This window comes from Protobothrops mucrosquamatus, unplaced genomic scaffold (genome assembly GCF_001527695.2).
Source record: "Protobothrops mucrosquamatus isolate PMUCROS unplaced genomic scaffold, P.Mucros_1.0 scaffold45, whole genome shotgun sequence".
NCBI classification, from domain to species: domain Eukaryota; kingdom Metazoa; phylum Chordata; class Lepidosauria; order Squamata; family Viperidae; genus Protobothrops; species Protobothrops mucrosquamatus.
Genome location: NW_015386427.1, coordinates 6001078 through 6021685, shown reverse-complemented (window position 1 = coordinate 6021685; position 20608 = coordinate 6001078). Strand labels below are relative to the sequence as shown.

The 20608-nt window shown below is 38.8% G+C and overlaps 2 protein-coding genes across 2 annotated transcripts; one reads left to right on the top strand and one right to left on the bottom strand.

The window, feature by feature from the left end:
- Positions 1-477: 477 nt before the first annotated feature.
- On the bottom strand, positions 478-14613 carry IK (IK cytokine). Its single transcript, XM_015811598.1, has 20 exons — positions 14489-14613; positions 12592-12658; positions 12025-12117; positions 11504-11563; positions 10899-11066; positions 10701-10815; positions 9941-10011; positions 9800-9846; positions 8763-8926; positions 8564-8672; positions 8140-8179; positions 7604-7811; positions 6027-6045; positions 5451-5529; positions 3602-3682; positions 2930-2987; positions 2032-2120; positions 1473-1581; positions 1027-1061; positions 478-747 (listed from the first exon to the last, which is right to left on the bottom strand). The coding sequence occupies exons 1-20, from the start codon at positions 14502-14504 to the stop codon at positions 720-722; spliced, it is 1656 nt and encodes a 551-aa protein (XP_015667084.1). The 5' UTR covers positions 14505-14613; the 3' UTR covers positions 478-719.
- Positions 14614-15676: 1063 nt separating this feature from the next.
- Positions 15677-20585, top strand: NDUFA2 (NADH:ubiquinone oxidoreductase subunit A2). Its single transcript, XM_015811600.1, has 3 exons — positions 15677-15815; positions 16713-16819; positions 20394-20585. Exons 1-3 carry the CDS (start codon positions 15709-15711, stop codon positions 20483-20485), a joined length of 306 nt encoding a protein of 101 aa, XP_015667086.1. The 5' UTR covers positions 15677-15708; the 3' UTR covers positions 20486-20585.
- The last annotated feature ends 23 nt before the right edge of the window (positions 20586-20608 follow it).

Below are 20608 nucleotides of genomic sequence, written 5' to 3'. Positions count from 1 at the left end.
TGAAGCATGACATGGCAACCCAGACTATAAACGACAGTACTAATAAAATATTAAAGTGCTCCAGAGGAACAGAGCCAAGTCTTAAGGGCATTCTGAAATCCAAGAGGAAAGGGTGCTATCTGTGTCCGTGAGGATGCTGTTCCAGAGGGCAGTGTCAGTGGCAGAGAAGGCATACTGTACTTCCTTGGTCCCACAAGGTGACAATATTTAATTGAGGAAGCTTGGTGCACACCCACTCTGTACAAGACAGGCAGAAACTATCGAAATAGTAAGTAACAATGAAGACAAAGGATTTTTCCTAATAGGCAGAATATGCTATGTAAGTTCACATCAGGATGTATTTCAATAATAGCAAATACTACTAACAAGACCATTCATATTACTTTCTGTATAAAGAAAACCTCCCCCTCCCCCCCCCCAATCTTACCTGCCCCATATTGCCATGTATTCAAGGAATACAATAAGAATTCTGTAACATTAACATTTTAGCAGTTTTTATTGCAGTACAAATCCAAAGTGCAAGCCCTTGGGGAACATGAGCTGCAGAGAAGGAAAAAAGCATCTAAAAAGTTTCGTTGCAATCAGGAGCTGCCCTTCATATTCATATGTAAGCAGGAAGCAAGGTGGGCTTGTTCCAGTGACTAGTCCATCAGAATCAAATCTCCACTAGAGCTGAGCTTTTGAAATACAACTGAAGGAATCAAAGCCTCCTGGCAGCGTCAGTATTTTGGTCTCTTCACCTCAACCCTGAAATTATAGACATTTATATAAAATACTGTAATATGGGGCACTTTAGCAGAAACCACGCACAGAAAAAAACATAACAGTACTAAAAACAAACCATATCTAAGAGCAAAAAATGCAGAAGGTAAAGTAATTAACATTCTTCAGACCACACATGTATCTCCTGCCACAAATGAGTAGCAGCACTTTGCTGAATACATATAAGATAACACATAAGACATAGAGATGGCTCCAAGAGTACTTTTCATATCACGTTAACGTTTCATGTGCAATTATACTAACCCATCAGCCTCCATCTTCTTTCTTTTTTCAATGATCTGTAAAGAGAATACAATCACTGTATTGTGGATATGACATTAAAGCATTTGGGTTTTTTGGAGTGCCTAACTTTCAAGCAAAAGATTGTGTGAATAGCACAAAAATTAAATAGATCAGCACATATGAAAAAGTTTAGATTGCTCCCACAATATAAAGAGAACATTTAGGCATCAGAATTTTGATCATAAACTAGATATTAAAAGGTGTCACAATCTGATTGGAAGTCGACACGGAAATGAAAGGACCTAAAATATAGCATATTTCTATGCATGAAACTGAATGAAATAGCAGAACACAATCCTTTCCAAATCTTAAAACCTGTAAGGCGTGTGTACAAAACCGTAAAGAAAACTACTACCCAAGGTGGACAAAACAAATGTTACTAAATAAATGTAGCTTAAGATGCTTACTGCACTAATCTTTTTCCACTGCCGATCCAATTCAGCTTTGTCATTGGTCTCTTTGAAACGACGTGTTTTACGGCCTTCAGACATCTTGATTCCGTATTGGAACGCTGCTCTAAAATAAGAGGAACAAGTACAGATGGGGAATTTGTGATTCAGCTAGTCTGATGCAAAAAACTGAGATCTAAGTTCTGTTATATGAGGCATCTTATGAGGCATTCTGCAAAATGTAGTAGGAATTTAATTATAATAATTTTAATTTAATTTAATTGACTTAATATGTCTGCCCGTTCCAGAAACCTCTGGGTGGGCTATAAAATCCATATAAAGAGTAAAACAGTTAAAAACTACATAAATAGGCAGCCGAGACTGAAACAATAGAACAACAAACAGTGCAAGACAAATAATATGACATGGGTATAACTAATATATTGTACCATGTTAACCCTCAGCCTGGGGACAGAGACAGGTCTTAAGGGTTTTCTGGAATCCTATTACTTATAAATAATATACCCTATATAATACCATCTATCTTCCTACTCTTAAAAACAACTTGCAAACTCACTTGGGTAGAGCCTCTTTGTTATTCATGTACTCGCTATATTCTTCTTGTGTGTCGAAGTCCCAACGACCCAGAGGTCCTTTTTTGTTTCCCTTGGGGAAGGAGAAAAAGACAAATGAAGTAGAATTATGTAGTAAAAAGAACTGTACCACTTTAAGCTGAAAGTAAATGAAACTGTTTTTGAATGCTCCATATATTAGCATACTCAATCTCTAACTTTGCTGCTGAAAAAGTAAACAAAAAATATTAGCTTCCAAGAATAAAGTTTCTAGACTATCCATTATGCTACTTTTCTCCTTTTTGCAGTGGGTATGAACACACATTATACAGAAGAAAGCATTAAAATATTTTATCTCACATAGTAAAATCCATTATAGCACCTTATTCAACTGCAAGTAAAGCTAGAAAATTAAAGCTGCCAGGTTCCTATGAAAAATTTCAATATATATACTAGACAAACCCTGATCCATTGGGTCAGCTTTTCAGATCTATTTCCTTATCAGATTCCTCAATGCTTTCTGCAATGGCAGAGCTTCTAATGTACTGCCTTCACTAGGGGAAAAAAACTTAAATATTTAGGGAGCTATTCAGAGATGTATCTGCTTTGAAAATAGCCCATGTTGAACTGTACAGCACAATTGACCATAGGAGGTGGTTTATGACGTTTTGTATTATGTCATAAAATTTGCAAAATTTCAGTTGCATGAGAGTAAGGATTTTGAATTTTGAGTGCAATCTATAAGTTAGTCCATTTGAGGTATCTCCTATGATGTACTATTTTGCCCAGTTAAAGTTTACACACAAACATGGAGAGTTTTAATAGTATACAGATTCCAAATGACTCATTATGAAATTATTACAACATACAAAAATACTTATTTTAAAGTTATCAATGGTATACCTGATCCATTTTACTATAATCTACTTCTTCATCACTATCCACAGCCATGGCATCCATTCTAAGATAAACACAAAATTGGCAGTAACTGTATCTACAATCCCATTCAAAATTATAGTTTGAAACATAGCAGTAACAAATCTGGAATTCTCTGCTTAGTTTATAGATTCTATAGTATACATGATAAAATCTAAAACTGAAAAATTGGACTTCAGTCACCATCTATAGAAATAGATTATTTCAAAAAAGTTATATTTTCCTAGTCCACTACTCTGCTACTCAGTTGAGTAGAAAATATATTTGTGTGTGTATGTGTGTGTGCACAGGCTGATAGTTGCAGGACCATTTTGAATATCTTCAAACTATTTAACTTCAGATTCTGCTAATGTTTTAGTGTAAAGCCAAACTTTTTCCAAGTTTGTGCATATGACAATGACTTAGCCCTATCAACTTCTGGCCCTGACATTTTAAATAAATAAATGTTTTTTGTCAAAATTATTTGCCAAGAAAATGTGCATGGTCCTTGAGCCAAAAAGGTTTCATATTCCTGGTCTGAATGTTTTTTTTTAATTTAAAATTTATGTCCCACTATTCCAAAATTTAGATAACTTTCTGATGTTAAGTTCTGTTCCTATATCAGTAGTCCTCTGAATGATGAATAAATAATATTCTTACGTTGCAGGGTAGCATTCAGCATAGCTGTTTAGCATTCCAAAGAAGTCACCCAACTGCTTTTTATCTTCAGTTTTTTTTAATGTATTAAAGGATAAGGAACAAAAGTAGTCTGAAAGGGACAAGACTGTCTCTACCTAATAAGCAAGCACCATGAATCCGTATGGGGAGACCAAGCAGAATACTGAAAAGGTCTTAAGCTGTTCAGATCAATATTTTCTTTCTTACAAGCTTTTGTAACAATCATACCAATTTCATTGGAGTCAAGTATCTCTTCCAGTCACTCCACTGGAAACAATAGGTAGTTCTCAACATAATGGAGCCCGGAATGTCTATCTTAAGTCATAACAGTTGTAAGTCAAGGTACCCTTAAGACTGGCCCAATTTTATGACTTTTTTCACAGCAGTTATTAAGTGGATACTGTGGTTGTTAAGCAAATCACTATGTACCTATGGGTGTTTTCTGCTGGAAACTGGACGAAAAGGCATAAAACGTCGTAAATTGTGGTCACATGACTGTAGAACACTGTGACCAGCCACAAAGGTGTGCTGGTTGCCAAGTGCCTAAAATGCAATCGTGTGACCATGGAGGGTATGCCACAGTCAGAACTTTGGAACTGGGTTATACGTAGCTTTGCCAGGGGAGGGGGTGTCTGTCATTTATTAAACGGCCACTAAGTCATTAAGCAAGGACTATTTCTATATATTTCCATAGAACATATATATAATGGCAGTCCTTAACTTAAACAACATTCATACAATGATAATTCAAAATTATCATTTTGAAGGGACTTGCAATTGTGCCCAAACCTATGGCTGTTGCAGCATCCCTGCAGTCACGTGATCAAAATTTGGATGTGTGGCAACCCACCTACACTTACAAACGCATGGGCACTGTAACTCCCCCCTCCCATGTATGTCCCCCAATACCTGCCCTACGCCTCATGGTACAATTCTGACATAGAGGTTAGGGCCTTCAGCAGTCTCAGCCAGCTGTCTCCACTCTTAGACCTCAATTTCAGCCCCAATGCTGCCTCTACCATCAAGAAATGCTATCTCAAGCCCCATACTGCAGCCACCATCATCCAGCACCAATCGGCCCCATGATGTGGGAAATGAAAAAGTCAGAGAAACTTCTGAAGTATTACAAGAATGGCTACTGCCTTTTTCTATGCTGGCATTCTGGGGGAAAACAGCAGGGGGAAAACAACTGAAGGTGAGTAGCGTGCAGAATGGCAGGCCAGTGTGGGGCTTGAGACAGTATTTCTCAACAGCAGCGACAACACTGTGGCTGAAGCTGAAATTCGGGGGTGGCGGCAGCAGGCCAAGATTGCTGAAGACCCTACGACTCTAGTTCAGGACCAATACTGGCGCTGTTACTGAATGCTGCATTGTAAGGCTGGCCTGGGCTGGCTGAAACTTCCTGGAGTGGTTGTGGTTTTGTACTGCACTGTAGCACCTGCCCAAACTAACATATGGCCTGCACAGGCCTTCTAGGGCCTCCCCCGCTCCTGAGGCACCCTTGTATTCCTTATCTGGGACTCCTCCATTTAACAACTTGCAAGATTGCTTATTTACTACAACCTGGAGTGCCAGGATTGCAGTCATTGAGCAAAGCAGTCATGTACGGTCTCCCTTAACAACTACTTCAGTGAAAAACCGAGATTCTGGTTCCAAATGTCACCTTAAGTCTTGGTATTATTTTGGGGCTTTCCCAAGATACAAAAGCAAAGTATTTTCTTTAAATGAAGATTTGAATTTCTGGATAAGATAAATGCTTTACCAAAAACCCTATAGCAGCTGCTAAACGCTATACAGAATCCCTCATTCAGTATACAGATGTAAAGGATATGGTTCTGTCCCTTCCCAGCCAGTAGAACCAGCAAACTTTTCATTGATTGATTTAATCAACTCTTTGGCTGAGCCAGGTCCTGAAAAAAAGAAGAAAGAAATTACTGACCAGCCTGACAGAAATAATACTATATTCCAGCTGAATCTTATTGAAAACTAAGAGGAGATCATAGGAGATCCTCTTGATTGGGTGCCATTACTGTATTGAGATTGGAACCACTAAACCAGGAGGCTACTCCAAAACTTAAGGGATATAAAAAAGCCATTGTTGGCTTATTGTGATATGTAAACCAGCCTTTAAATTTACCACAAATAAGGAGATAATCATACAAAAAAACCAAAATATACGTTTTTAAAAATCTTTCTAGCATGGCTAATCATCAAGCTAAAAAAAAAAATTCCAGTCATACTGTATTAGGTTTTCTAAATATTCAATGGAGATAAATCTCTAGTGATATTGAATGACTGAGATAAAAGTTATTTCTTACATCTACAATTGCACAGATATTTTGTTTAGCAATCATATTTTTCCTGCTTGCAGCCAGTTTTTTAAATCAAGTTTAACATAAGAACTTACCTTTGTCTATATCATTAGGCTAAATGGAGAAAAGAAAACGAACACATTACTCTCAAAATAAACAATCAAAATGAAAGCTAGTTACTTAACATGATAAGCTATGTTTGATTAGTTTAAAAGATGCATATAGTGCAGAATTTTGTCCCCACGTGCCAAATATTGATAAGAAGCCAAAAGTTCATGTACCTTTGCAACTAGCATCTGAGAACTACTTGAGAATAGAGTAAAATACTACAAGACCATTATTTCTACAATTTTACTGGCAATTTTGCACAAATATTCAATTAAATTCACTGTTTCCATTTAATTATTGTAGCCTCATTAAGGTTACAAAAGATTTCAAAATTGTTTTATAATGGTAAAACATAGTCCTGATGAAGAGCCACCAAAAACACAGTATCTGTGATGGAATGTCACCTGCAAGAGCAGTGGGGGAGTGTTTTGGCAACAGAGAGCTTTCCCACATAGAGGACAGGATTAAGAAACTGCACAATCCCACACTGGATGGGGAAGGGGGCGGGGGGGGGAAGAGCTTAGGGTAACCACACCCTAGAATCTCTTAGGATACATCTAGTAAGGTAGAAAGTTATAGTTTTAGTTTGACAAGATCCTGTCCATTAGGTGTAAGCAAGTAAAGCAGGGCTTTTCAACCTTTTCACCCATTGTACCACTTTTAGGATATTGCAATATCTGAGTACCACCAGTCGCCTAGCAAGGGGTCAAAAACTTGATGACACATTAAAAAAAAAAGGAAAAAGGTGATAAAGTACACGTAGTCCTTGACTTACAACAGTTCGCTTAGTGACTGTTCAAAGTTACAATGGCACTGAAAAAAGTACCCCCCAAGCCACAGCCAAGCAAGACACCTGCCTGCCCACCTGGCGGCGCTCTTCCTCCTATCCGAGGTTTTCATTGTTGTGAGCATTTCCGTTGAGGATTGGCAGCGAGAGTGGGGTGGGAGTGTTTGGTTTTTATTCCCCCCGTCTGCTGGGTGGTTGCAGCAGGTTTTGGTCACTTCACATGACCCTGGGACACTGTGACCGTCATAAATATGAATCAGTTGCCAAGCATCTGAATGTAAATCACAAGACCCTGGAGATGCTTCAACATTCCAGCTGATCGGCGCTTCTTCTGAGCTCAGCAGAAGCACCAGGATCAGTGCTGCTTTCCAGCTGATTGGTGCTTCTTCAGGGCTCAGCAAAAGCACCAGGATCAGCGCTGAGCTCCAGCTGGAGCCTGGCGCTGATCCTGACGCTCCCACTGAGCCCTGACAGTCCTGAAGAAGCACCAATCAGCTGGAAAGCGGCACTGATCCTGGCGTTTCCGCTGAGCCCTGACAGCCCTGCAGCTCCAGCCATCTCTCGCTCAGGCTTGTGCGGTGCTGCCACTGGTTCAGCTCATTCCCCTCGCCCGCTACCACTTTTCTAGGATGGTCGCGTACCACTTGCCAGGTGCCAATGTACCATAGGTGGTGCCCGTACCACTGGTTGAAAAGCCCTGAAGTAAAGAACTAAACTTAATTGAATTTTGGGCCTGACAAAGTCTTAATTTTATGGGACAGAGAGATGTGTGCTTACCTCATCATCAGCTTTGGGTTTCTCAAAGTAGCTGTGCCTCTTTTTCTCCTCTTCACGTTCCCTTTCTCTCTCCCGTTCACGATCTCGTTCATGTTCCCTGTCTCTCTCTCTCTCCCGTTCTCGGTCCCGTTCCCTGTATCTCTCTCGTTCCTTTTCTCGTGGCACTTTTGCCGCAGTCGGTACATAATCACCAATATCTTCAAAAATACTTTTCATCAGACAAGCACATATTAAAAAGGCAAAAGATAAAAAAAAAACACCTAAGTCTCAGAAAATGGCATAAAAATCTTGCCTGGAGAATTACTTATCACAAGTTATTCTTTTTTATTAAACACTTTTGCTCCCAAGGTGTAATATCTTCCTTTTTAAACAATTCAGCCCCTGCATCCTGAAGGGGAAGCCAAATTAGTTCACTTGTCTGTTCTTTCCAAACTGAAGACCATGCAAGAATGCAGCAGCCTCCTGAATATAGTTCCAAATACAATGAGAAGGATCCAGCCCTGAAGGATAAGCACTTGACATAGCCATATACTTACTTCATGTCTGCCTCTGGGGGTTTTTTCTCATCCAGTTTCCCTACAAATAGCAAATCAGAATACACTTACTTCTGTACCCATGGGATATTATTTTTTTAGGAAATAAACATATGGTTTTGCAAATGTCTGTAGTATTTCATCAATGGTGCATTTTTATATGATATGGTACCCAACTTATGTTAATCTTTTCACTCTTTGATCATGCAAGTGTCTATTCTTCAGATTGAAAAAGAAATAATCTCCATCTTAAACACATTTTTCATACTAATGTGAAACATCAACCTTTAGGGCAATGTAGAATCTACGTTTTGTACTCCGTTACCATTCTGACATTAATCAAATGTTAACAAAATGTTCATTTTTTAATGCTGTTCATCATGGAAAATGAGATATGCAAGTCTGAATTCTAAAAACATATGCTTACCTTTATCCTTTTTCTTGAGCTTTTTATTACGAGTGCCTTGCCTCAGATAGGAAAGAATCTGAGTCAGTTTACTAATTACAATATCATTTGTAGTCAGTGTGGTCTGGGCCTAGAAGAATAAATCACAGGAATCACTACCCTGATAGCTCATATATGACTGCCTTGCTCATAAAGCAACCACAGCAATTAGGTCAATTACCTCCATGGTTGGGCAATCAGCCTTACTTCTAATCAAGGTTGTGGGAATATCTGTGTCAGCATACTCATCATCAAGATCCACCACATAAGCCATTCGCCCTGGCAGAAAGAGCTCATTCCGCTCATATGCCTTGTTCCTGAATAGCATCCGATAGATGTTACGGCCTAGCAAAAAAGAGGATTCATGAATATGCCACTATTCACACAATATTATATTAAGCTAAACAAACCACAGTATGATTTATGATATTGTAAGAACTAGAACCAAGATACTGCAGCCATTTCTCCAATCAGCCATTCTTCAAACCACATAAAACCAAGACTAGAAAAAAGTATCTACTTTCATCCTCAGGTTATTTAAGAACACATAAAGTCAGAATAAACTTGCTCCGAGTACATGTTCATAACATCTTATTCTAGGTCAGTGGTGGCGAACCTATGGCACGTGTGCCAGAGGCGGCACTCAGAGCCCTCTCTGTGGGCACGTGCGCCATCGCCCCAGCTCTGCCTCCCCCTGCGTCCCCCTCACCAGCAGCCCCCCCAGAGGAGAGTCGTCCCAGGCCGCGGCCCGTGTGGAGCAGCGCAGCCAAGGACATGGCAGCCGGGCAGCAGGGACAAGACTCCGCCCTTGAGCCCTGTAATGCGCAGATGATGCTGCGGGGTGTGGGCGGAGGGCATGGCCACCATGGCACTACAGAGCCACCTGGGTAATCTGCAGCGGGCCATGGAGGCAGTAGGTCTCCCTGTGGATGGGTGCGATGGAGGCGGGGCGGGGAGGATTTTGGGCACTCGGTCTCTAAAAGGTTCGCCATCAGTGTTCTAGGTAAAGAATATGTAAACTGTTGGACAGACTGAGATGATCTAAGTTCACTCTCAAACACAGTAGTTCACTGGGTGACTCTGGATGAGTCACTCTCACAGGCTTGTTGTTGGACAGAAAAAAATGGAAAGAAGGCATTATATATGTTACCACATGCACCTGGGGGGGGGGATAGAATGTAAATCTATTAAATAAATAAAATGTTTGAACAACCTTACCCAAGCGAGTCTTGAATTCAATTTTATTTTCAGGATCTTCATCCTTCCTAGAAAGGAAGCAATGAAATACATGAGAGTAGTGGGGCTACTATTTTTTCAGTCTAAAAGTTCATCGGTCAGAACTCTCTTATCTCTACTTACTTAGTTTCTTTTGGGGGCTTTTCCATTAGGTCTTCTTCTTCTTTTTCTTTGCTGGCAATCTCCGCCCGTACCTGACCAGAAATACATTTTCTTCAAAATGGTATGATTTTATGAATATAGACTCCCAATAGATTAGATAAAATAGGAACAAATTGCTGGCTCCCAACAGCTCTTCACCACTGTCTGCAGATCTGAATCCACTGTTTTCCACTAGCACCCAGCTGGTCAGCCACCATTGTTTTTCCACTGTTATGAGCAGCAGGGAAAAAAACTTCATAACTTAACAGGAAGTTTAAAATATCTCCCTGCATAATAGCCTTGTTCAAGAGCAAGTATTTACTTACTGTTATTAGCAACCAAGAAAAAGTACTCTTCCCTGCCTCAGGATTGCTAAGGCATGGAAGGTTAAGGAGAGGGGGAGAAATAAATAGTGGCAAATGGGAAAAAAGGTTACTTTAGATGTTTAATGCAGGTATTTCGTACATGAAATGTATGCATTCTATGCAAAATATGCAATTGATATAATATACTTTCGTAGCAACCACTGAAAAACAGTGACTTGAAAGCCCTGAACAAATTCTCAGATTTTTCTTGATTTCAAACAATTTCTGCAATGATATAATTGGGAAGAGGAGACATTACAACCCAAGATAGGAAAAATTACAAAAAAATAACTTAGATGGAATATTTTTAGGTACAGCAGCAGCACAAATAAGGGCAAGAACTTCCTTAACATGCACTGTTGCATTATCTGGCTCACCTTTTGCAACAAAGCAAAATCCAGACCCTTCACCAAGTGGGTGTGTTCCATGTCACCACCCAAGAATTTGGACTCCTGAATCAATTGCCGCCTCTTTTCTGCTGCTGATTTATCCCTAGTACAACAAAAACAAATGTTTTAAGATAAGCACTGCTCTGTACTCCAAGTCAGAATGGCAGTAACTGTGACTGTACTCACGCCTCTGCAGTGGGTCCTACTGCCCTGTAATTGGCAGTTGTACTGATTAGTTCTGTTTCTTCATAATCTTTGTTGACACCATCGCGTCTTTCTTTGGCACGGTCTCTGTATTTCTCGGCCAATTCCCTCTCTCGCTCAATTTCTTGTTGGCGTAGTTTTGCATAATAGCTGACATTTTAAAAAAGAAAAAAAAGCCAAAATATATTAAGCAAATAAACCACAATATTCTAAGAATACTTTTTTAACACCAGTAATACTGATTGCCACTTTCCTTTGTTTCATCCTTAACCTAGGCCAGGGGTGTCAAACTCACAACGTCATGTGACATGTCGTGACATATCGTGACTTTTTTGCCATTGCCGACAATGGGGTGGGCATGGTTTCGCTATGATGCATCCGGCCCGCAGGCCGGCAGTTTGACACCCCTGACCTAGGCCTACATTATTCATACAGAGAAATAACATATATATTGTCTGATTCGTGCTTATATTAAGTACTAAAAGATATGCAAAACGATTAGCTCCATTTATCCAGCAATATGATTCTTCCTCCAGTTCAAAAATACATCAACTCTTTTGGAAACTTCAGGAACCAGTCCCTATTACCTTTTTTTCTTTCTCCTGCGAGCGGCTGGATCTTCATCTTCATTGTACTCTCTTGGCATTCTAAAAAGAACAAGAAAATGTTCATAATATCCTATGATTAAACTGCAATAAAATTTAAACTCTAATTTCAAAAAAATATTAGCAATAATGAAGTTTTACTCTTTATTCACCTCAGAGGGAACCAACCCTAAATCCCTTCAAGAAAAATGCTTTCAAAATAATAACATCATGTAGGCAGTTTGTAGAAAGTAATAAATTTTACTTTTCAGGATTGGTACATGGATAAAATGTACAAAACATTTTGTGAATTTTGCAAGTTCTATTTATTCAAATAGCCTAGTCTTGATTTTAGCATTTATTGTGGGTCTGTATTTCAATTATTTCAGTATACAAGTTAAACATGTATTTGTTTTATAGATAACATGAAATTAAGTTAGAACTAATACAAGATAGTTATGCATCAGCTAAAATGTATTTGGTAAATATATTTTTGATAAAAAATACAAAAATTGCATGCTTACTCATGATGGCGAGATTTTGAAGGCGGTGCAGATGTTGGTGTTGCCCGCGGAGTCATAAGAAGCTTACGAAAGTCTTCATTGGTCAATTTAGACCTATCACAAAAACAATTGCTTACAAAAACGCATAAAAACAGAATAAGTATAAGTATCATTATTCATTAAATTTGTATGCCAGCTGACTCCAAATGACTCTGAAAAAGTTAGAAAAATTAAAGCATTTGAAATACTGCAAAAATGTGCAATTTGTAGTACATAATTTATTAAGAAAAATTAAACGCCCCTATATAATATTCAATTAGTATACCCATGTATTGTACATACGGTAGATTTGCCACAATCCCTGCTAGTGAGAAAATTACTTTGTGATGTCTCATGATTTGCCCACTGATTATAGCATGAAAATTGGTCAGAAAAACGAGAAAGATATAGAAAAAAATCAGAATGTTATAGTTCCATTGCACCCTTATTGTTTGCTTGGTCAGGTGGTATTTTATTTAATTATCAAAAGTACACTGGTCTGCAATACTGAAAGCTCTATCTTAAAGTAAAATTAAAAGCTCTACTCACTGGTGAAAAGAATGAGAATCGTCCACATCATGGCCATCTGGGGCTAAAGGGTTGGAGAACGGCTCACCTAGAAAAAGAATTATAAGTAAACATAATATATCTGAAAGATAAATATGCATTTCACTTAAACAACCTTTTGTGACATTTTACTGCAGAAGTAAAATATCTGCAAAGAAATAATATCAAGAAATACCTGATATATAACTGATTTTCAGCTAGTTCCAAAGTGGTACTTTAACAGCGTGGGAAAATTAAGAGATTCAAGAAAGTACTTGTCCAGAACAGTATTAGTTTTCTTGTAGTCTACAGACCATTCTGTGAAACCCAGCAGGAAGATACAGCGATGACAGAAACTATTTCTTCTTTATCTTAATTTTTCCAAATTTCAACGTTCACAAATATAAACTCCTCTCCTCAATTGAATTTTTCTTTACAATACTTTGGTCTTTTTATTTTGTACATAATAATTCATTATCTGTAGGAATATTAATATCTGTGTCTCGGAATTTGTACCAGAAATGTTTCAATTTTTCCCCATTATTTTCTATGCAAGTAAAATCAAGGGACTAGCACAAAGTAATATGATCATTTGCAATACCTATAGTTATTGGGAATCACTTCAGGATTCCTTGAAGACAGAAGAAACAAGGAGAGATTCCCAAAAGTCATGTGTGTAAATCCCACAGAACCACAAGATATACATGCTTAAGAATCTGGCCATGTTTATAAAAATCAAGAGGTAAATTAAAATATAAAAGAGTAAAAAAAAATTCCCATCAAACACAAAACTTTGATTTTCACCAGTCCCTAAAAATGTAAAATAATAAGAATTAGAAACTGAGAGCAGCGAGAACTGCATTTGCACAGTATTAAAAAAAATGAAGAAACGCCATCGGAAGAAGACATAATCAGGAAAATTTTAGATTGTGCAGAAATGGATAGGCTCACGCTGAAAATGAAAAGGAAAGAAGATACAAAATATTTCCAAACATGGGATAATTTCTATAAATAGCTGGAAAAATGGAGTAGAGAGTAGAAATGGAAGTTGTATTACTATTAATGTTAAATATGTGAACCCAGACAACACGTTGTTTATTAAGCACTAAAGATTTGTAATTATAAAAACTTAATAAAAATATTTATATAAAAAAGAATTAGAAACTGACGATGGTGATCATATTCAATTCTGAAATTGTAATTGAACAGGCAATACTTCATGTAAGTAACTCTTGCTTTTCCCTTCATTTTTCTCCTCAGATTTCCCCACTGAAAATTAGCATTTTTATATCTAATATAGTACAGCACAGGGCAAAATACAGAATATGTAATTTAGGAAAAAATCTGGCATGTTTTACAAAAATTTAGCAAACAAATCACAAATAAATAACAATCCATCATCGGAGTACTGTATTCTTTGCCCATCTGACTCCATAAAGCAGGGGTAGGCAAACTTGGCCCTTTTATGACTTGTGGACTTCAACTCCCAGAAATCCTTAGCCTGGCACGCTGGCTGAGGAATTCTGGGAGTTGAAGTCCACAAGTCATAAAAGGGCCAAGTTTGAAGACCCCTGCTATAAAGCTCTCTTCCAAGCTGCAATTAAAATCGAAAAGCACCCGCTCTGTGATCGTCCATTCTTTTCAGGGAGAGGGTCCATCGTTCATTAGGGATTGTTTTACTGTATCCATCAAAAGGGAGCCAAGGAAAAAGACCCCCCTCCCAGCCTCCCCTCCCCCGCCACTCAGGAATAAAACAGGGAAGGGGCGGCAGACTGTCCCAGATCCCTCCGAACATTTATTCGCTGGCCCTTCATTTGACAAGGGAGGCCAAGCAACAAGAAGCCCGAGGGCATTTCACCGACTCCTTCTCATCCCCCGCAGGTTTTAAGGTGACACTCACTGTCTCGTTCCGGCATTGTCGCTTCTCTTGATATAAACGGATCCGGCTGAAGTGACAAACAACAATCCACCGAACTCTGCCTCTTTCCCACAAGGCACCGCGCAGGGAAGGCCCCTTAAACCCCCTAGTGCACTGCGCGGCAACTTCCTGGGAGCTTAGAGATAAGATATAGTTCAATTATAGACTTGTCGAGATAGGCTATTTCCGGGTTGAGTTTCAGAATTAAGTTAGCCTTTCTTTCAATGATCTCTCATTAAAAATATTTGGTTGCTTATAAAAATGTTGGTCTCGCTGTGCTGCCGCCTTTGTTTCTTCATAGATCAGCCGTTCCATCGCTGCTCTTCTAATTTTTCGCTGATTTCTATGCGTAGAAGAAATCCCTAGATCGAAGTACCTCAGAAAGTTCAGAGAAGAGCAACAAAGATGCTAAGGGGTCTGGAGGCTGAACCTTTCCAGGAACGATAGGTAAGGTATATCTTCTAGTATCTAACGAAGAGAAGCAGTAGAGGCGACATGATAGCTGTCTCTTCAAGTATTTGAGGAGGTGTCACAGAGAAGAGGGGTTCAACTTATTCTCGAAAGCACTTGAGAGTAGGACAAGAAAGTATCGGTGGAAGCTAGTAAGAGAGTGATCCAAAGGAGAAATTTCCTGACACTGGGAACAATTAATCAGTGGAACGACTTGCCTTCTGGGGTTATAGGTGCTCCATAACTAGAAGTCTTCAAGATTGGGCAGCCATTTGTTCGAAATGCAATAAGGTTTCCTGCCTTGGGCAGGGATTTGGACTAAACGAACAATCAATCAGAATAGAACTGGAAGGGACCTTGGAGGTCTTCTAATCCAACCCCCCTGCTCAAACAGGAGACCCTATACCATTTCAGATAGGTGGCTCTCCAGTCTTTTCTTAAAAACCTCCAGTGATGAAGACCTCCAAGGTCCCTTCCAGCCCGATGATTCTAGGTGATACATTTTCAGTCCAGAACTTGTGCAGCCAGAAACAGATTTAAATCAATAAAAAAATATAAGTTTTGTATCTCTTCGAACATTTATAGGTCTATAAGCCGCGGCAGGGAATTATGTGTTCATTACCCATAACACCTCGCGCGCTTTTCATCCTGTTCGCGTCATTAAGCGTCGGTCTTCTGCTAAGCGCCGGATTGGCTACAGCGAAGGCGCAGCAACGCCCACTGCCCGCGGGACATTGGGGCTGGCGGTCACCATGGCGGCCGCCGCAGTTGTCCGAACCGTTGGTGGCAACCTTGGCCAGAATCTTAAGGAAATTCGGATCCACCTTTGCCAAAACTCGGCGGCTAGTCAGGGAGTCCGGTAGGTGGAGAGGCGAGCAGGGATCTTATTGGACCCCTTTGTGGAGGGGCATGGAAGCTGTCCCGCTTATCCCTTGGCGTTGCGCATCGCGCGGGCTAAAATGTGGATAGCATTGCCCAGCTTGGCGGTGGTGCATTGTGGGCATTTGAATAGGTTTCATTTAGTACGCTTCAGTATATTTGGCTGTACGAGGGAGCCGTCCCAGAGTAAATGACTGGGAGCACTGGAGGTACTTGGTATTCAAGGTATCGGAGGAAACAAAGGTTCCTTTCAGAAGTGGCTCCTGGCGGTTCAGAAAAAGAAGCTGGCTCTGGCTGCTTGCTTAGGAGTTGCTAAGTGGATAGGCTGGCTGGAAGCAAATAGCGAGGTGCCCTCTGGGCTGCTATTAAGCTTTGTAGGAGAAAGCCCAGGAGGGGTTGATCCTAATCCTTCCTTACGTTTCAAGGCAGACGGGGTTAAAGCAAATCTTGATTTCCTTACAATACAGAGAGCAGAGGAACTTTTAAGGGTGAATCATGATAGGACAGGCAGAGAGGATACATTGTAGCTAAGCAAAAAGGAGAAAAGATGTGTTCCCTGGAGCCTCCCCCCTCCCCCCAGGAGAATGACAGAACCCACAGAAAGAAACCGAAAAGAACAGAACACCCCCCCAACCAAAAGAATGGGTTCCGACAAGCATATTGTGTAATTAATATTTATTAAATTTATTTGCTACCCATATCACTGTTGAGAAACTCAGGGCAGCTTAAAATGTCATAAAAACAGCAATATAAAACATTAAAGTAAAACATTGAACATTAAAAGTTAATCAAAACTGGGTAAGATATGAATCAATACACGTTTTTTGTAGTTTTGGTAATTGAATGGAATAACATTTTTGAACTGAATGTATTGCAGAGATTTCATTGAACAACACTATGTCACATTGAAGAAGGCAAATCCAAACTTCCCCATCTTGATCAGAGAGTGCTCCAATGTTCATCCTATGCTTTGGGCTAGATATGGTGAGTTAGAAAGGGATTTTATGTAAAATATTCTTTTGCAAGCACAATAGAAACAGTTTGTTCAATCTACTCACCAGGATTTGTTATTTATCTCCAAAACATTTTATTTGAAAGATATTATTGTTAAAAATGGGAGGTTTTTCTGCAGATATGAATTGCAGTTGTTTATAAGTCAAGGCTATTTTCACATAAACAATTGATGCCAACAGAATATATGCACATGTTGGCTTAATGTATTAAAAGAAATATATAGTATTACAAACAGAAGGTAGAGATTCAATAGAGACTTTTGTGTTAATTCTATTACATAATATATAACAAACCTACATTGAATTTTACATCCTTGCAACAGAGAGGAAAAAAATTGGCAGGTGCCAATATTGTATAGAACAATTGGCAGAATGGGAAATCTGTTAGAATCATAGACAAAAACAGATGCTACTGTTTGTTTCTTTTACAGAATTTTTACTTATCTTCTAATACAACATTTATTTTAAAAATAATGTTTTAAGAATCTAAGAATGTCTAAATATAATGTATTCAATTTACATTTTCATAGAAACATTTCTGTCACTCATAATTTATATTGAGGCTGATTTTCTATTATCAATTGTCTAATTAAATGGACCTTCCAATGGCCAAATGCTTGAAATGTATGATGTCAGTTCATCACGATTCTTTATTGCCTTCCATAAATATGTGAAAACAGGATTTTAATCCTGTAATGGGAAAAATAATTACTACCAGTATTATGGGGGCATCTTTCTTCTAACTGTATAACAAATTGTGATGACATTGAATCTTTATTTCTAAAAATCTGACCATCAAAATATAGTACAAGGCAGTGAAAATAAGGTCTGTATGGACTAATGATAAAGTTGTTGACTGAACAAAAGTGCTGTATTATTGTTATAGTAAAATGTAATGTCTTTGTGGAGCGAATATATTTGCCTACATCCCTATTAATAGATCTTTTTAAAATTGTACAATCTAGTTGAATTATAAAGCAGGATAGATTTCAGAATTAGATGGGAATGGGAGAAATTCTCTGCTTGCAATGAGTATTGCAAGCTAAAAAGGGCCTTCTGTGATTCATAAATGGTAGACTATACTCCTAGATATAGTCTTTTATTATTTTGATCTCTCACTTGTCCAAATTCCTGGTTTAGAGAAAATTGAACAATTGATGTGAAGCAAAATTAGGAGGGACATGTGAATTTCAGCTCTGGCTGTGTTCATATAATATGCTTAACAAGCCAGCTAAAAAATCCTAGAGGTTGCACTCATGCCATATATACTCTGTGCATCTTGGGTTTTGGTGTCATAGCATGATATGCCAGCTTATATCGGTTGATATTCTGGGCATTGTATGCACCAAGAAGATAGGCAATAGAGTATATATAAATACAATGTATGAAAATGAGTTGTGTATAGACTACAGGCACTCCTCGAGATAGACAGCTCACTTAACATCGTTTTGAAGTTATGAACCCCCCAAAGTTACATACAATGCTGTTTCAAACCTACAGCAGCTGCAGCACTATGATGGTCATTCAGCCTTACAATTGATCACAAAGATGCTGCAATACCCCCACCTCTTTCATCCCATCCCACCCCACTGGGAACTCATAGTGCTTGGGCCTGCTCCCAATGCCTCCTGGCTTGGGGAAATCAGTGCCTATATGCAAAGACAGTAGCTTCAAAGGAGCATCTCAAAACCTTTCCCTTGCTTAACCCCTCCCTCCCCCAGAAACCCATATGTCTTCAATAAAAAATTAAAAAGCTGGGGGGATTTGTTGATCTTTCACTCCCCCCCTCCAATCTCGATCTTTTTTAACTATCCCATTTGCCAAATTTACTGCATGCCTGGAAAAAGGGTGACAAAAATCTGTAGGTTACTTATATTGATGAGTGATTGCCAGGCTGAAGAGTAAAGGAAAGAAGCAAACAAAATCTTTCTGCAACTTGCATTGAGGAGATGAATAAAAATCTCAGGTCAAAATGTTCAGGCGGCTAGAGCACAACATGTGAAGCAAATGGGCAGGGCAGAAGCTGAGCTCTTGGAAAGTTAATTGCTATTTATCTGACTGCCTTTAGAGCAAAATTTAAGTTTAATTAATTTAATTTAGACTAAATTACTGGATCAGGGAAATACTGTCGACATAGTTTATTTAGACTTCAGTAAGCCATTTGACATAGTAGACCATAGCCTACTTTCTTGGTAAGATTGAAAAATGTGAGGTAGACAGTATCACCACCAGATGGATTCGCAACTGGCTGACCAACCACACTTAATGTGTAGTGCTCAATGGAACTACATCTAAATGGAAGGAAGTATGCAGTGTGGTACCTCAAGATTCTGTCTTAGACCCAGTATTCTTCAACATCTTCATAAATGATCTAGACTAGGAAGGGGAAGGGGAACTCATCAAATTTGCAGGAAATACCAAGGGGGAGGGGCAACACCTTGGAAGATAGACTCAAGATTCAGAAGGAATATTTGAACACTGGGCCCTATCCAACAAAATGCAGTTCAGTGATGAAAAAAGGTTTACACTTAGGCAAGAAAAACCAAATGCGCAGGTATAAAATAGGTGGTACCTGGCTCAAAAACAGTAACTGTGAGAGGATCTAGGCATTCCAGTGGACAACCAGTTAAATATGAGCCAGCAGTGTGCTTCAGTTGCCAAAAAAGCCAGTGCAGTCTTAGGCTGTATCGACAGAGGGATTGTATCACGATAATGCAAAGTGATAGTACTGCTTTATACTGCATTAGTAGGACACATTTGGAATACTATGTCCCATCCCATTCTGGTCACAATACAAAAAAGATGTTGAGACTCTAGAAAGAGTGAGAACAACAATAACAACGAAGATTAGAGATCTGGAACTAAACTGTATGTTGAATGGTTGCAGGAACTAGATATATCTAGTCTGGTGAAGAGAAGGATTAGTGATGACATGATAGCAGTTTTCCAATACTTAAGGGACTGTCACAGAAAAGAGAGGGTTGATCTATTCTCCAAAGCACCTGAGCGCAGGACAAGAAGAAACAGATGGAAGATTATTAAAGAGAGATCCAACCTAGAATTAAGGAGAAATGAGAACAATCAGTGGAGAGGCTTGCTCCATCACTGGAGGTTTTCAAGAGATTGGACAACTATTTATCTGGAATGGTATAGAGTCCCTTCCAATTCTGTTATTCTATGATTCTATACTTGTGACCGTAATAGGCAGGCTCCATTATGGTTGTAGGTCGAGGACTATCTGTATTACAGAAAGTGCTGCTGGCACATCACAAAGAAAATATATCTTCATCTATGTATCCTTTAGGAGAAGCCTTTTTTCTCTCTCATACCATTCAATGCCAGCTGAAAACATTTTAGAAAAACAGTACTGTGCATATATATTTTATCCCCATAGGCTTTTCTCTAAGTTGTATTAGCAAATTTTAGGTAAGCAATTCACTTATAAAAGAACTGTAGATTAAAAAACACGATTGTCTTTTGAAATCTTAGAATTATCTTTGAAGTCTATAAGACTTTTTTTTTAAATCAAATTTGCTTTTTTACAGCCTTTGGCCTAGAAAAGAATGTGTCACTGAATAACCTAAATGTGGACCAAGTTGCCAAAGCCTTGGAGAATGCTGTTAATAGCAAAATATGAAGATAATCCTATATTTGTGTTTGATTCTAAAACAATATATATATTCATTTGTAATTTCCATGTAATTAATTGTGATCTACAAATAAAGTCATGTACAATGTGTCCTGTTTTGGTCAACATATG

Excerpts from the sequence above, each read along its gene's own strand:
- IK (XM_015811598.1), bottom strand. Across the intron at positions 8,673-8,762 it reads CTGATTGCCCAACCATGGAG|GCCCAGACCACACTGACTAC; the intron begins GTAATTGACCTA and ends TTATTCTTCTAG. Across the intron at positions 2,121-2,929 it reads ATTATAGTAAAATGGATCAG|GGAAACAAAAAAGGACCTCT; the intron begins GTATACCATTGA and ends TCCTTCCCCAAG.
- NDUFA2 (XM_015811600.1), top strand. The coding sequence starts at position 15,709 with ATGGCGGCCGCCGCAGTTGTCCGAACCGTTGGTGGCAACCTTGGCCAG. Across the intron at positions 15,816-16,712 it reads GCGGCTAGTCAGGGAGTCCG|AGATTTCATTGAACAACACT; the intron begins GTAGGTGGAGAG and ends AATGTATTGCAG. Across the intron at positions 16,820-20,393 it reads TATGCTTTGGGCTAGATATG|CCTTTGGCCTAGAAAAGAAT; the intron begins GTGAGTTAGAAA and ends GCTTTTTTACAG.